Source organism: Leptonychotes weddellii, chromosome 6 (assembly GCF_054177405.1).
Source record: "Leptonychotes weddellii isolate Sample4059 chromosome 6, ASM5417740v2, whole genome shotgun sequence".
In the NCBI taxonomy this organism is placed as follows: Eukaryota; Metazoa; Chordata; class Mammalia; order Carnivora; family Phocidae; genus Leptonychotes; species Leptonychotes weddellii.
In genome coordinates this window covers 21736642-21752752 of record NC_138374.1, presented here as the reverse complement: position 1 = coordinate 21752752, position 16111 = coordinate 21736642, and the positions used below count along the sequence as shown (strand labels likewise).

Below are 16111 nucleotides of genomic sequence, written 5' to 3'. Positions count from 1 at the left end.
AGAGACAGAGAGCATGAGAGGGAGGAGGGTCAGAGGGAGAAGCAGACTCCCCGCCGAGCAGGGAGCCCGATGCGGGACTCGATCCAGGGACTCCAGGATCATGACCTGAGCCGAAGGCAGTCGCCCAACCAACTGAGCCACCCAGGTGCCCCTAAACTCAACATTTTAAATAGAAGGCTTACAAACCTGTTTCTTACAAATAAGAATTAGTAATATCTTTGATTTTGATTTTTTTTAAATATATAATGTAGTTTTTGTTTCAGGGGTACAGGTCTGTGATTCATCAGTCTTTTTTTTTTTTTTTTAAAGACTTATTTATTTATTTGAGAGAGAGAGAATGAGAGACAGAGAGCATGAGAGGGAGGAGGGTCAGAGGGAGAAGCACACCCCCCGCCGAGCAGGGAGCCCGATGCGGGACTCGATCCCGGGCCTCCAGGATCATGACCTGAGCTGAAGGCAGTCGCTTAGCCAACTGAGCCACCCAGGCGCCCTATCCCTTACAACTTCTGCCTACCCTCAGAAAAATCACAAAATATCTACATCTCGTATTTCTTTGCTTGCTCTATCTGTGTGCACTTTTCTTACGTTAGGTTTTTAAAAGTGGGGGCTTTGGGAGGCTTTAAGATTAGGAACCTGACGATTGTCAGAGGGTTTCCTGATGAGGTGGTATGGCCCTGAATAGCAGTAGTTCGTGGGCATCTCAACAGTGTTAGGACTAAGGGAGGAGGTGAAATCTGTGTGTGCTTATTTTTGCTGCCTTGTTGGGAGGGGAGACATAGAGTCCAGGCATCAATTAAGTGTGTCCAGGTATGCACTGGTTCTCAACTGGGGGCAGCTTTGACCCCAGGGGATAGTAGGCAACATCTAGAGACAGTTCTGGTTGTCAGGCCTGCAGGGATGCCACTGCATCTAGTAGAGGTCAGGGATTCTGCTAAACATCTTGCAATGTATAGGATGGCCCCCACAACAAAGAATTATCGAGGCCAAAATGTCAGCAGTGTCAGTGTTGAGAAAGCCCAGGCTAATGTCAGCACTATGGCTGAAAGTAGGCAGTGGCCTTCTCCTGTGTGCTGGGAAAGGGCAGGAGCACCCAAGTTCCCCTGCTCTACCTCTGGCCAGTTGAGCCACTTAATCTCTTCTCCTGTGGATCCAGAGACAGAGCAGCTTTGAAGTACAAATTTCTTATCCCTATCATTTAATCTGAAGGTACACCTAATCTTGAACTGTGTGTAGTAGTAAATATTAGAGAAAGATAATTAGAGTCTCTGTCCTTAGGAAACTCACTGTCTGATAGGTTGTATGTTAATAAGAATCATTCTCTTTGTAATTCATGGCTTAAGCAAATACAGAAACACACTCACACAAGTATGCTATGGGCTTACATGGATAAACAGGCTGTAATGTTAGAATGGGACGAAGATCAGGGCTCTCCAGAGGAACAGACCAGTGGGATATGGAAGAGACAATAGCATATGCAAACAGACCAATAGGAGGGTGGGGGAGGAGACTGGGAGAGAGAGAGATTTATTAGGAGGAATTGGCTCATGTGATTATGGAGGCTGAGAAGGCCCAGAGTTCGCCATCTGCAAGTGGAGATTCAACGGTTAGTGGTGTAGTTCTAGTATGAGTCTGAAGGCCTAAGAATTAGGAGCATCAATGCTGTAAATTCCTATCTGAGTGCAGGAGAAGACCAATTTCCCAGCTAGAAAATATTAGGTAGAGTAAGTGAATTCTCCTTTACTCCTTCTTTTGTGCCATTCAGGCCTCCGGCAGATTGGAGGAGACCCACCCACATTGGAAGGACAATCTGTTTTACTCAGTCTGCTGATTTAGATGTTAATTTTTCCAGAAACATCCTAGAAGATGTTACTGTTACTAATTAGCATTGTTTTGTTTCAGCTTGAAGAACTTTCTTTAACATTTCTTGTAAGACTGATCTATGTGATGACCTCCTTTAGCTTTTGTTTGTCTAGAAAACTCTTTATCTCTCCATCACTTCTGAAGCACGGTTTTGCTGGGTAGAGTATTCTTGGTTGATTAGCAGGGTTTTGTTTGTTTGTTTAGTACTTGCATATATCATCCCACACCCTTCTGGCCTGTTAAGTTGCTGCTGAAAAACCTGCTGATAATCTTATGGGGATTCTGTTGTATATAACAAGTGGTTTTTCTCTTGCTGTTTTTAAGATTTTCTACTCGTATTTAACTTTTGATAATTTAATAATAATGTGTCTTATGTGGTTCTCTTTGGACTCATCTTTTTTGGAACTCTCCAGGCTTGTTGAGTGTGGGTGTCTGTTACCTTCCCCAAGTTAGGGAAGTTTTCAGCCATTATTTCTTCAAATAAGTTTTCTGTCCTTTCTCTCTTCTTCTGGGACCCCTACAATAAGAATATTAGTCCACTTGATGTTTTCCCATAAATCCCTTAAACTATCTTCACTCGTTTTTTATTCTTTTTTCTTTCACTCCTCTGGAGGAATTCCACTTCCATCTTAGAGTTCACTGATTCTTTCTCCCACTTGATCTAGTCTGTTATTGAACCCCTCTATTGAATTGAATTTTTCAGTTCAATTATTGTCCTCTTCAGATCCATGATTTCTGTTTGGTACTTTTTAATATTTCTGTCTCTGTTGAAATTCTCATTGTTCTCATGCATTGTTCTTCTGACCTCACTTAAGCATCTTTATGACCATTATTTTGAACTCTTTATCAGGTAGATTATTACCTCCATTTCTTTAAGATCAGTTCCTAGAGATCTATCTTGTTCTTCTGTTTGGAACATATTTTTTCTGTGTTGTTTTATTTGTTTATTTTCCACTTTCCTTGACTCTTTGTGTTGGTTTCTGAACATTAGTTAAATAGCCACCCCTTTCAGTCTTGACAGAGTGATCTCATATAGGAGAAGAACCTCGTAGACCAGCCTGACTGAGTTCTTAGCTGTCTCTCAACTCTGTCATTGGTGATTGTCCAGGTGTCTTTCTTTGTTCTTGGTGGCTTTTAGTAGTTATGAATGTCCCAAGACCTGTCAGTGAGGATTGCAGTCAGCGTCTAGATACAGGCTGATGAGAAGCTGCATCCTCAGGTACAAGCTGGGAAAATATGTAGTTAAGCTTTCAGGGAGAAACTTTTTTTGCCAGTTCCCTCAGTCCTGGGCCCAGGTGGGTAGCTGTCGGGGAGTGGGGGTGCTCTTGTGCCCATTAATAACTGTTTCTTTGCTCGCTGCAGTCTTGCTAGTGCCTCATTAATGCAAGGCCCATTGACTGCTAGCACCAGGTGATCCAGGGACCCATCCCTCAAGTGATAGCTACAAGAGCTGGGGTGTCGGATATGTGTATAACTTCCTTTCAGGGAGATATTGGTGACTTGATTTTATTATTGGAGCAGGCTGGTGGGGGAAGTGTCTGCCAGCTTCCCCAGTCCATGAGGAGGATTACAGATAGCCCCCAGATATCTGCTAAATTAGAAGCCAGGCCCTCAGGCGGTAGCTTTATTGTATGCAGATAAACCCCTTTCAAAAAGACTCGGAGATGGGTGTTCTTAGCCTGCTGCCTCTGCACCGAACCTTGGGGAAGTAGATGGTTAAGAACTGCTTCTTTGTTTGCTGCAGTCCTCTGGGACTCATGAGTGAAGCCCTGTTGGTTATCAGAGCCCGATGATCTGGGGACCCATCCCCTGAGGAGCAGCCCTGAAAGCTGGGGTGTGGTCATGTGCACAACTCCTTCCAGAGAGCTACTGACAACTTGGAGTGGGCTACAGAGAGAAGATGCAAAAGGTGTCAGTGGGCTTCCTCTGTCTCTGGGGAGGATCACAATCAGCCCCTTGAAGCCTGCTAAATTAGAAGCCTAGCCCTTAAGCAGCAGCTTTTAAAGTATGCAGATAAACCACTTTCAGGGAAAGATGGGGAGAAGGTGCACTGAGCCCTAGGGCAATTGCTGCAGTGTTTGCTTGTGCACCCATGAAGATTTGCTTCTTTGTTGGCTATCGTCTAGTGGACATAAGCCCCATTGGCTTTCAGAGCTAGGTGTTTTGGGGGCCCTTCCCTCTGGTGCAAGCCTTAAAAGTTGAGATTCTAGATGTGGAGACCATACCCTTTGCTCCTGGGTGAGAAGCTGGGAGTTGGAGGTTCTCTCCTGGTTGTGTGGCACTATGCTGGATGGGTCGGTTCATGGTCAGAACGCATCTCAGCCTTTTCTAGCCATTTTGATGTGGGATGTCTCTTGCCCCCTGCTTCCTGTTTTCTCTGCCTCCCTCCCCTCGGCACAGGTGTCAGATACTGAACTCTGCTCTAATTTGGTAATGGCCTCAGGGCCAGTGAGAAGTGTAGAGATTTATGGTGTGGAGGATTGGGTTTTGAGTTCTTAGGTCTGTTTTTCATAGGTTTTTCTATGTTCTTGCTATCTGGGTATCAGCTGTTGATGCTCATTCTTTTAAATTCTACTCTTTCTGACTTGCCACTTCTTACCTGCTGAAGACAGGAAAGCCAGAAAGCCCATCTTAGAATGATATTTAAAATAAAAGTAAATAGACTGTGAGTAAGAGCTTGCTAAGAGAGTGGATTATGTGATCTCTCTAGTGCATGGATGTTTTAATGTCTGTGTTGCCTCTTTTAGCTGACTTTTTGGGTCATCCTCCAGGCTGGATATCTCACATGGGGGATGGCTGACTGGGCTTTACGTGCGCAAGGTCGGAGGCCCACAAGAATTAGTCTGTAAGGATTCTCAGCCTGTCTTCTTTTGGCTATTGGCCATAGACTTTTTAAGCTCTCCCACCCTGATCCCTAGGAGAATTTTGTTCTTGTTAGACCAGATTTTAAATGTTTGTCATCAGACGTTCATTGTTTCTGGGGCAGGAGGAAGGAAGGGCAGACAGCATCAAACTCGGGAGGGCAACAATGCCCTGGAGCAAACAGCCAGAGCGGAGGCTAAACCACCCTCCCCAGAGGACAGGACAGGTGGGGAATAGCACACTCCCAGTGGGAGGACAGAGGGGCGCAAAGTGCTGGAAAGAATCAGGCATGGCAAGACCCAGGGGAGGGGGTGTGGGTGGTGGGAGTTGTGGGAAGAAGGAAGATGGTGGGGAAGAGAGAACTTCTTAGGTGCCAGGTGGTAGAGAAGAGGCAAGGACAGAGGTTTGGACCTGGATTTCTGTAGACTCTGTCCTCTTTCATGGTTTTTTGTCATTTTGTTTTGTTTTGTTTTGTTTTGTTTTTGAGAGTCACTGACTCCCTGATACCATTCCAGGACTCCTTAGTTGTGAGCATTACAGGTGACAGCTGTATCTGCCAGGCTCACCAGTGGCCATACTCTGTGGATCCCCTCTGGAGAAAGTGGCTTTCTGAGTAATAGCCCTGAAATGCTTTCCCACTTTTGTCGTCTGCCGTCCATGTGGTCACTAAGCTTCTGTGTCTCCTTCCTTCCCCAGGTCGGTGGCCGGATTGGATAAGGAAGCGGACCTGGTGCACATGGAGGTGCGGACCGCCGATGGATGTGAGTTCTGAGGCCGTGGGTGAGGCCAGGGGAGATCTGCCAGCAGGTTCTTCTCCTCCCCCAATTTGCATTTTAATGGCTTGAGAAGATGAAAAGCCCTGAGCTCCATTACTGCCGGATCCATCCTATTTCCGAGTAGGGGGAGAGGCCTCTGGTCCCGAGGGAGCCATTTCATTGAAATAAACCCTCAGGAATGAATTTTCTGGGGATGTGAGTTAATGTGATGAATTTTGAGGCTCCTGTTAGTAATTTCCTGGCATCTTCAGTGTAATTCAGATAGGGGTGTCCATAGCTCATCACAGTACTTTGCATTCACACAGCAAATTACAGGGGCTGCCAGCTTTAAAAATGAACCCTTCATATAGTCAAGCTTACCAAAAAAAGTCACTGGGAAATTTTTTCCAAACTGTTTATTCATTCGTTCCACAAATATGTAAGGACAGACTACTGTATACCAGGCATTGTTCTAGGCCCTGGAGATACAGTGGTGAGCAAAACTATATTGTCCCTACAAGCAAGCAGTAGAATCCCGGGATCTTGAACACGTGACCCCTTTGTACATTGTGCACCTGCGTACATCTTACACTGAATTTGACTGATAACATATCATTTTGTACTGCTTTAAGCATTTTACTCTTCCCGGAGTTGATCATATTATTATAAGGCTCTTCTCTACCCAGGAAAAATCAGCTGAAAGTCAACTTAAACATATATAAAATATGTGAAAATATATGATCTCTATGAAATAGATAAAAATATAATTAGCATAGGTCAACAATAGAGCCAAAGTCTATGGAAATAGTAGTGATGGAGGAATGCAGCAGAACAGCCACCTGTTTGTGAGTTGGGGTCTTGGGTTCTGCCACCCCCTAGTGATGGGGTCTGGGGAAGCTCCCTCTGATCTCTGTGCTAAATCCCTCCATTGTCTGAGAGTACTCATCCTTGCCCTGCCCACATCAGAGAGTTACAGGCTAACCAAGTGGAGAAGGATGTTATAGAAATTACAAAATGTATAGGTACAGTTTTGACCTGGCTGTGGGTGTTGGAGTATCATTCAGAATACATTAAGTAAAACCACATGTGCTTTGTCTGTGAGGAGTCTACTGTTTTTGATACCAAACACAGGTACATGCCAGAAACATGCATTTTGGGGAATATTTCATTTGCTTTTTTTTAATTTTTAAAAGACTTAGAAGATAGCCACATTTGTTACTATATGTCTGACATTCTGCTGAATACTTAATTTTTGTCTTTCTTTTTCTGCGTGTGTGTGTGTGTGTATGTGTTTTAATTGGTCTTATTTCATCCTTGAATAAATTTAAGTCTCTGAAGCAGGCAAGGATGAGGGATGGTCCACACTCTTAAAAAAAAGTTTTTTAACAGAAGAGCTATTTAAGATTTAGGAAAATAGGGGCACCTGGGTGGCTCAGTCAGTTCTGTGTCCAACTCTTGGTTTTGGTTCAGGTCTTGATCTCAGGGTCGTGAGATCAAGCCCTGCATCGGGCTCTGCACTTAGCATGGAGTCTGCTTGAGATTCTCTCTTTCCTTTTCCCTCTGCCCTTCCCACTTGTGCTCTCTCTCTCTTTAAAATAAATAAATAAATCTTTAAAAAAAAAAAGACTTAGGAAAATAATACCACATATTCAAATTCACTGATCAGAAGGGTGGTAAAGCTTGGATCTAAAATTATATGATCTGACTCTTACTGCTGAGAAAGAAACTAGGGGAAGAGTGAGATGTAGGGGGATGAAGGAGCAAACCAGGGCTGCAGCAGGTGGGCAGATAGTAGCTCTCAGATGACCCACAGGCCAGTTTTTGGTATGATTCCTGCCTTGGCATGGCTTCCCATGTCAACCTTTTTATGCCTTATATGTGATCTAGGCTGGCTCTAGTATTTTAGAGTTGGTAAAACTTGATGGGATTTTCTGACCTCCTACCTAGTGTAGGAATCCCTTCCCTGAAAACTTCTGACAGTGTGTCCTCAGGTTCCCTGACTTCAGGCTTAATTAGACACATCCTTTTCTACTGCTGGACAGCTCCCATGTTTTGTTTTATTAAGCTAATTTCTTACATTAAGCTTAAACCTATTTTATGAAAGTTTAAGAATTCTGATCCAAATTTGGATAAGGCCTGTGGTGCAGGACTGCTGCAAAATTTTATGAGATTAAAAAATGTAAAACACATAGAATAGTTTCTGGCCTACTGTCAAGAATCAAGGAAAGCAGACAGGACTATAACAGGAATAAATGTCATGTGCCACGCTTAGGTTAAAGTATAGTATATATTAGTTATGTTCCATTTTCTAGGTTTTTTAAAATCAGTTTCTCAGTAGTTAATCTTCTCTCAACTTAGATTGGCTCTAACTCACATTTATTTAGAAGACGCATATAACAAGACTGCATTAACCTGGAGAGATTGTATTTTACATCTCTTAATGAAATGCATGATGCCTTTCTTTTGTGCTATGTGGTGAGAGCTTTCTTACTTATAAAATCACACATACACACACATCTTCATGTTTTAATCATCACAAAAAGGCACAGCATGTATTTTATTTCCTTTTTTTTTCTGACATGGTAGTCTGAACTAAAATTTGCCCAAATTCACGCAGCTAGCTAGTGACAGAATAAAAACTAAAGCACAAAACTCTTAATACACTAAAAATAGAAGGGAACCTCGAACAAAAGATGTCTACAAAAGACATGCAATTAACATCATATTTAATGATGAGATACCGAATACTTTCCGTGTAAGAGGAGGAAGAAGGAAGGGATGTTTATTTAGCCTCACCACACATATTCAACATCATGCTGAAAGTCCTAGCCTGCGCAATAAAGGAAGAAAAATGAAATGCAAATGCACTTCATACAGATTGCAAAGGAAAAATTAAAACTATTATTATCCTCATTGACACAATTGTGAATGTAGAATATCCCAAGAAATCTACAAAAATAAAAAACTCCTAGAACCAATAAGTAGGTTGAGCAAAGTTGCAGGAGACAACAAATTCAGTGGAGAAAGGATGTAATTTTTAACAAATGGTATTGAAAAAAAATTGGGCAGCCATATGGGAGAAAAGTGAACTTCAACCTGTGATTCGCAACTTAAACAAATTTAACTCAAGAATGGATATTCTTAAATGTTAAATATAAAATTATAAAACATATAGGAAAAAACATAGAAGAAAATCTCCACAACCGTGGGTTGGCATCAAGAGCAAGATTGACAAAATAAAGAATTGATAAATGGACTTCATCAAAATTAAAAAACATTTGCTCTGCTGAAGACAAAATGAAGACACTAGGAGAAAATATTTGCAGATCACACATTTAACAAGGGACTTATGGTCAGAACATAGAAGGGACTTTCAAGACATAGCAATAAGAAACAACCCAATTTTTTAAAAATAGGCAAAAGTTTGAACAGACCACTTACCAGAGAAGATTTAAGAATGACAAGTAAGCAGATGAAATGATGCTCAACATCATTAGACATTAGGGAAATGCAAATTAAAACCATAATGAGATATCATTACATAAATACCTATTGGAATTGCTAAAATAACAAAACTGGTAATACCAAGTGCTGGCAAGGATTAAAAACTATTGGAACTCTCATATATTACTGGTGGGGATACTAAATAGTACAGTCACTCTGGAAAAACATTTTGGCAATTTCTTATAAAGTTACACACACCTTATGATTCAGCAATCTCACTCCTGCATATTTACCCTAGAGAAATGTTATAATCACACAAAAACCTGTACACAAATGTCTGTAGCAGACTTAATAATCACCCAAAACTGGAAACAACCTAAATATCTTTAAATATCCTTGAATGGATGGATGGATAAGCAAGCTGTCATACATCTGTAAAAGAAAATAGATGAATTTCAGAGGCATTATACTGGGTAAAATAAGACAGTCTCAAAAGGTTACATACTGTATGATTCCATTTATATGAACATATGGAAAAGGCAAAACTATAATGATGGAGAAATAGATCAGTCATTTCCAGGGTGGGGGAAGTATTTCCTAAGAAAGAAGCATGAGGGAATTTTTCAGGGTGATATAAATATTTGGCAACCTGACTGTGGTGGTGGTCACATAAATCGATGTATCTGTTGAAACTTTAGAACTGTATGCCAAAAAAATTACTGTGTATAAATTGAAAGAAGTTTGTATTAAAAAATAATACTAAAATAAATATGTAAGGAAAAAAGGGAGGGCGCCTGACTGGCTTAGTTGGAAGAGCATGCCATTTATGATCTCGGGGTCATGAGTTCGAGCCCCACATTGGATATTGAGGTTACTTAAATAAATATTTAAAAATAATACTAATATAACCTATATTGAGGAAAAACTAGAGAACACAGTTCTTGGCTTCTAGTTTTATGGAACTTCCTACCTTTTCTGATTAATTAATCAGTTTCTTGATCCACTTATTTCTTCTTTTATTCAGTGTTTATTTAAAATCTGCATAATCTGGTCACTGAGGGGACATAGAGGTGAATGTAATATTATCTTCACCTCAAGGAGCTTGTAGACTGGCTAGGGAAACGTAAGGATTTGAGTAATTCTAGCACAAGCTGACAGGAATATTCACAGAGCTGGACATATGTTGAGTTACAAATGGGAGTATGGCTGATAGTCTGAGAAAGTTGGGGGAAACTTCTTAAAAAGACAAAGTGTTTGATCTGGCACTTCAGAGATTAGTAGGAATTTATCAGAACATTCTGGAGAGAGAGGAGAGCCTCACATGTTCCCAGAGTTCACCCATAAAGAGTGGTGTGTGCAAGGCTGCGGATTATGGTCTGTGGCTGTTAGAGATGGAGGGAAGAAAAGGCCAGTAAAGGTATGCTGGGGACGTCCTGGGAAGGAATGGGTAGGTAGCTTCCTGAGCCATGATCCACATTAAGACACCAAGCATCGAAGGCCATTTTTACCTTTATAATGAGAAAGCTTTCATGTTACCATTGTAATTTCCTAGCTGTGACCTTAGATATGGATTATACTAGACAGTCCCACCTGGTTGTTTCAAGTTCCTTTTTCTCTGCCTCTTCTGTTTGCATGTTTAATGTTTAAGCCATAACAGCTGACAGATAAAAGGCAAGCACCCATTCCAGCTTATTCAGACTGCAGCTCTGAGAAGTTTCTCCTGACACTGCTATGTCCCCATCTCTGGTGCACAAGGCGGCTTTGCCATGTTTCCCTAGTTCCCCATCCTGCCTAACTTGGCTCCTAACTCAGGAATGGTGCTGGGAGATAGAGAAGGGGGCTGGCTTGTGTCTGATCTCCTTGACCGGGACAGGGGAAAGGAACAGAGAGAGAATGGTGTCTGTGATGAGACCAGGTGGCATCCTGCGCCCTGCTTCTCAGGGATGGTGCATTGGTCAGAGAGGCTTCTTAGTCACTCCCGGCTGTGTCCAGGTCCTTTCTTGTCTGGTGACACTGTGCTTGCTGAGATAGCCTGTGCTTTCTACCTGCCAAGAGAAGCAGGTGGACCTGGGCAGACTGCTGGAATGAGTACAGTCTCCACTCCCTGGCAGAGGGTTGGACAGTCCTGGACCGGGGGGCGGGGGGCAGGGAACGGGGAGCGGGGGAGACACCAGAAACACTATCATCCCTCCAGTTCTGTCTCCATGGGGGCCGTGTTTGCAATTTATGTTTATCCTTTTGAGGAGCAGGGAGAAATGGTCTTTCAGATATTTATAGGCAAGCAGCCTGGGAGAATAGAAACCTAGATCTTAATTTCAGTTTTTCCACTGAGAGGCTGTGTTTCCAGGAAGCAACTAAAATTCTTGAGGTTCCTGTTCCTTCATTGTAAAATGAAACAGAATTAATAATTTTTTCATTTTTCTGTCTAATTTGTTCATAGGATACTTACTGGGTATCTACTGGATGCTAGTCATGACATGGATTTCTAGAGATATAAAGAGGGAATAAGACATGGTCTCTGCCCCCAAAGTCTGTATTCTAAAAGGGAGTAGGCAGACAGATATCCCAGCAGTTCCTGAATAGCTGATTGCCTTGTAATAGTTACACACAGGACACGTTAGGAGCTCACAGGAGAGGTTACTTCTTTATATTTGGTATATTTGAAGTCAGTTGAAACTTAGATTTTTCTAGCCCTTTTGTTTTGCGATTCATATGTTTAAAAGGAAAATAATTCTCTGAAAATCTTAAATCAAAAGAACTAGTAGATGTTAGATAATTGCTATTTTTCCTTTGTTATTCTCCTTTTTTTTTTTCCATGTTGGAGAGCCTGTTCCTTAATCAGCCCCCTTCAGACCATTTTCCCCATGTTCTGGATTTGCCAATTACTATTTAGCAAATTACCCTCAAGGGTGACTTGAGCAGTAAAATTCCATTCTCTGTTTCTTCCTGCAGCACAGTTCCTATGGCCGTTTTTCTCAGCTTCTAATACTCATGATCCTCTGGCAACTTGGTTCCCTGGTTCCTGGGATCGATCCCACCCCAGAGGTTTTGGTTTAGATGGTCTGCTGTAGGGAGTCTGTGTATTGCTAGGCACGGTCCGGATAGGATTCTGATGCAGGTGGCCCATTCAGGAACACTGCTTTGAGGATCCCTGACCTCAGTTGATGCTGGGATTACAGCACAGCACAGTTCTATCCTCATAAGCATGAAGAAAGAGCCTTGATGTTGGAGTCTGGAATTACCCTGTTGTGGAAAATGCATGGGTTCACAGGGCTGGAAGTGAGAACATACAAATAGGGCAGACATGTCTTTCTTTGCCTTCTTTCTTTCCCTTTTGTCTCTCAAGATAAAATCACAATAAATCATAACTCACTATAAGCACTTTCCAAGTCAAGATAACTTTCATGTGTCTAAAGCCGTATTACTTGTTGGGGTGAGAGGGAGAGATTCATAAGTAGTAGTAGAAATGGTTTAAAACCCATAAGAATGTTCAGAGAATAGAAACAAGGTATGGCTATGAAACAATTAAATGTTACTCTGTGTAGTTCCCAGAGCAAGACGGGGATGCAGGCATTCATACTCATAGCAATGTAGAAATGTGTGTTTCCTGTTTATTCACCCTCTCACATTCAGTTCACTGAAATGGAGCACTTTCCCATATGTAGAAGACAGTGGTTCTCAAAGCCTAGCATTAATTATAATCACCTGGAGAACTTACACACACACACACACACACACACATACATACACACACACGGAAGGTCCTGGGCATTGGCCCTTTATAAAATTGTCCTGGTGATTCTAAAATGCAAGCAGGACTGAAAACCACTGCACTAGATCTGAGCATCCCCAGATGTAACATGCATATATGAACCATCTGGAGAGCTTGTTAAAACACACATTCCGTAGTCTGACAAGCTCCCCGGTGCTGCTGATGGTCTGTGGACCCTACTCTGATCAGCACTGTGCTGTGCTAAGCTGTGGGGGGTTTACAGATGAATAGGACACAACTGGGACTGAGAAGCGCACAGGGGAGGGGAAAGGCAGGTAGATACACAGATTGTTATTGCGATTTAATGCGCTGAAAGCCACCGATCGTCTGACTTAAGTCTCCTGAAGAAAGTGCTACAGGAACCAAAAGGAAGGTTACCCCCACTGCTGAGGAGTAACCGCGGGCCACACAGAAGAGGCTGCATCTCGGGAGATGACTTGGATTTTCCCAGGAGGATGGTAGAAAGGGGGGCGGGGACCTGTGCTGTCCAGTGTGGCAGCCACATCATCACATGGGGTTGCTGAGCACTCGAAACGTGCTGTCTGGATTGAGATGTGGCATGTGTGCAAAACACGCACCAGGTTTCAAAGATGTACTATGAATTCAAGGATGGAAAATAACCCATTAATAATTTTTATATTGATTACATGATGAAATCGTAATATTTTGGCTATTTGGGGTTAAATAAACTATGTTACAATTAATTTCACTTTTCGATTGACTTTGTAATAAAGGGTATTTGTGACTCACATTGTATGTGCGTTGGACAGCCCTGCTCTAGGCTGGAGGGACTGCACGTGCCACAGCACAGAGGGTGACTCTTCTGTACTGTGTGTGACATTGGCCATCCTCTCTCTCAGCCTGGCTCCCACAGGCCAGAGAACACCCAATGTAAACTGGTCCCTGTTCTTGTTTTGATGTAGGAATCTCCACTCCAGCCCAGTCCTGTCCCTTCTTTTTGGGAGTCAGACTTCCAGATTATGTGAAGCCATTGAATTCTCTCTTGTCCTGGCAGGACTTAAACAAGGCAAAGCCAGCCAGTTTGGTTAACAGCAGCGTGAAACCTGTTTCTGCCATGCAATTCAGGATTCAAATGACTTTTTCTCCCATTGTCTTCTAGAAGTCATTTTCCTCAGAATGTCCCCCGTGAATTCTCCTTACCATCCCCAATATACCCTCAGACACACACACACACACACACACACACACACCCTGCATCCTCCATCCAAAGGACAATTGGGTGTCACTAAAAGGGCATCACCTTGGTGCCATAAGAGTTGAGCTGAAGAATTAATTTGGTCATTTAGAAGCTGTTTGATCTTGGAGAACTTTCTTAACCTTTCTGTGATCCTTTGTCTTCCAGTGCTTTATATATTTGAAAAAAATCCTAACAAATATAAGAAGTATTTTTATTAGGTATTAGTTTTTTCATCGATGGGCTAATAAAGGTGTTACTGAAGAGTAAAATTTTTTTTTTTAAAGATTTTATTTATTTGAGAGAGAGAATGAGATAGAGAGAGCACATGAGAGGAGGGAAGGTCAGAGGGAGAAGCAGACTCCCTGCGGAGCAGGGAGCCCGATGTGGGACTCGATCCCGGGACTCCAGGATCATGACCTGAGCCGAAGGCAGTCGCTTAACCAACTGAGCCACCCAGGCGCCCCTGAAGAGTAAAATTTACAGTGAGGCAGATCTCAGTTCAGTGAACATAAGAGCAACAATTAAGAGTACCCCAAGGGGCGCCTGGTTGGCTCCGTCCGTTAAGTATCCCACTCTTGATTTCGGCTCAGGTCATGATCTCAGGGTGGTGAGATCAAGCCCTGCGTCAGGCTCTGCCCTCAGTGTGGAGTCTTCTGGAGATCCTCTGTCTCCCTCTGCCCCTGCCCCTGCTTGCTCTCTATAAATAATTTAATTAATTAGTAAGTTAATAAAATCTTTAAAAAAAAGAGTACCCCAGAATGGCAAGGGTTACTATGTGAAATAATAAGTTTCTCTTCATTAGAAAGTCTCAAGCATAAACCATTTGGACATTTCATTGGGACACTATAATAAGTGAACCTGGATATAGGCAGAAAGCTTTTGACATTTAGGCACCCTGTAAATTTCTAGAATCAAAGCTTGTAACACATATGCCACCATTTCTTGTCCTGGTGTCACCATCACCTGTCATTAATCAATCCCTGCACTTTCTCGCTGAGCCAAGATAAAACCCAGTATTTCTTTTTTTTTCTTTTTTTAAAGATTTTATTTATTTATTTGACAGAGAGAGACACAAGCAGGGGGAGGGGAGAGGGAGAAGCAGGCTTCCCGCGGAGCAGGGAGCCGACGTGGAGCTCGATCCCAGGACCCTGAGATCATGACCTGAGCCGAAGGCAGACGCTTAACGACTGAGCCACCCAGGCGCCCTAAAGCCCAGTATTTCTTAACAGACTCCAGGGAGTCATTAGTAATCAAACGGGCTTGGCACACAAGGCAAAACTATTAACTCTGCAGCCTAAACCTTGGGTTCTAGACACACAGAATATTGGCTCTTAAGCAACCTTCGATTATTGACTAGTTCAGTAATTTTAAACTATGTAACTCCAAGCTCTAGCAGTGTTCTAAGAACTCAGAGGCCCAGATGGGGGTGAGGTGTGGGGTTAAGTCAGTGGGATTGCAGAACTCTTGACTTCTATTCACCCAGAGCAGGTACACTAAAATACACTTTCTGTATTGAGAACATAGGATTGTCTTTGATAAAAGGGTTCAGGGTTTTTTTTTTTTTTTAAGTTGAAATAGAAAAAATTGCATCACTTTCAGAAAAGCACTAAAATGTACAACAACATTCCCAAGGTCACATAGATAACCAGGGATGATGACTGAACCAGAACATGGATTCTGGTCTAATTCTCAGACTGATTTTTCTTTCTTTTTTATTTTTATTTTTATGTTTTTAAATTTATTTGTGTGTGCGAGAGAGAGAGAGAGAGAGAGCAAGCACAAGCAGGGGGAGCGGCAGGCAGAGGGAGAAGCAGGCTCCCCCCTGAGCAGGGAGCCTGATGTGGGGCTCCATCCCAGAACCCCGGATCATGACCTGAGCTGAAGGCAGACACTTACCAGACTGAGCCACCCAGCATCCCAGACTGATTTTTTTTCCATGTTTCAAATACATAATGGTTGGGATCATTGGTTCTGCTGTCAGTATGCCTGTGTATCAATCCCAGCTCTGTCATTTCCTAGAAGCTGTGGAACTCAGGCAAATCACTTAATTGTTGTGCCTCAGTTTCCTCATCTATGAAATGGGGATGATAACAATTTTAACTCCTTATTGGATTGTTGCCAGAATTAAATCAGTTAATACATGTAGCTCCTGTAATACTGGAAGACAGAGTGAGCATTCAAAAATGTTACTTCTTGTGGTTTTCTTTTTTTTTTTTTTTT

The 16111-nt window shown here is 42.4% G+C and overlaps 1 protein-coding gene across 1 annotated transcript in view; it reads left to right on the top strand.

The window, feature by feature from the left end:
• The window catches only part of SORCS3 (sortilin related VPS10 domain containing receptor 3), a 575638-nt gene that overhangs the window by 408411 nt on the left and 151116 nt on the right, over positions 1–16111 (top strand). Inside the window, exon 6 of the mRNA XM_081823577.1 lies at positions 5419–5483. Coding sequence (XP_081679703.1) covers positions 5419–5483 — 65 coding nt within the window. The remainder of the gene's footprint in view (positions 1–5418; positions 5484–16111) is intronic.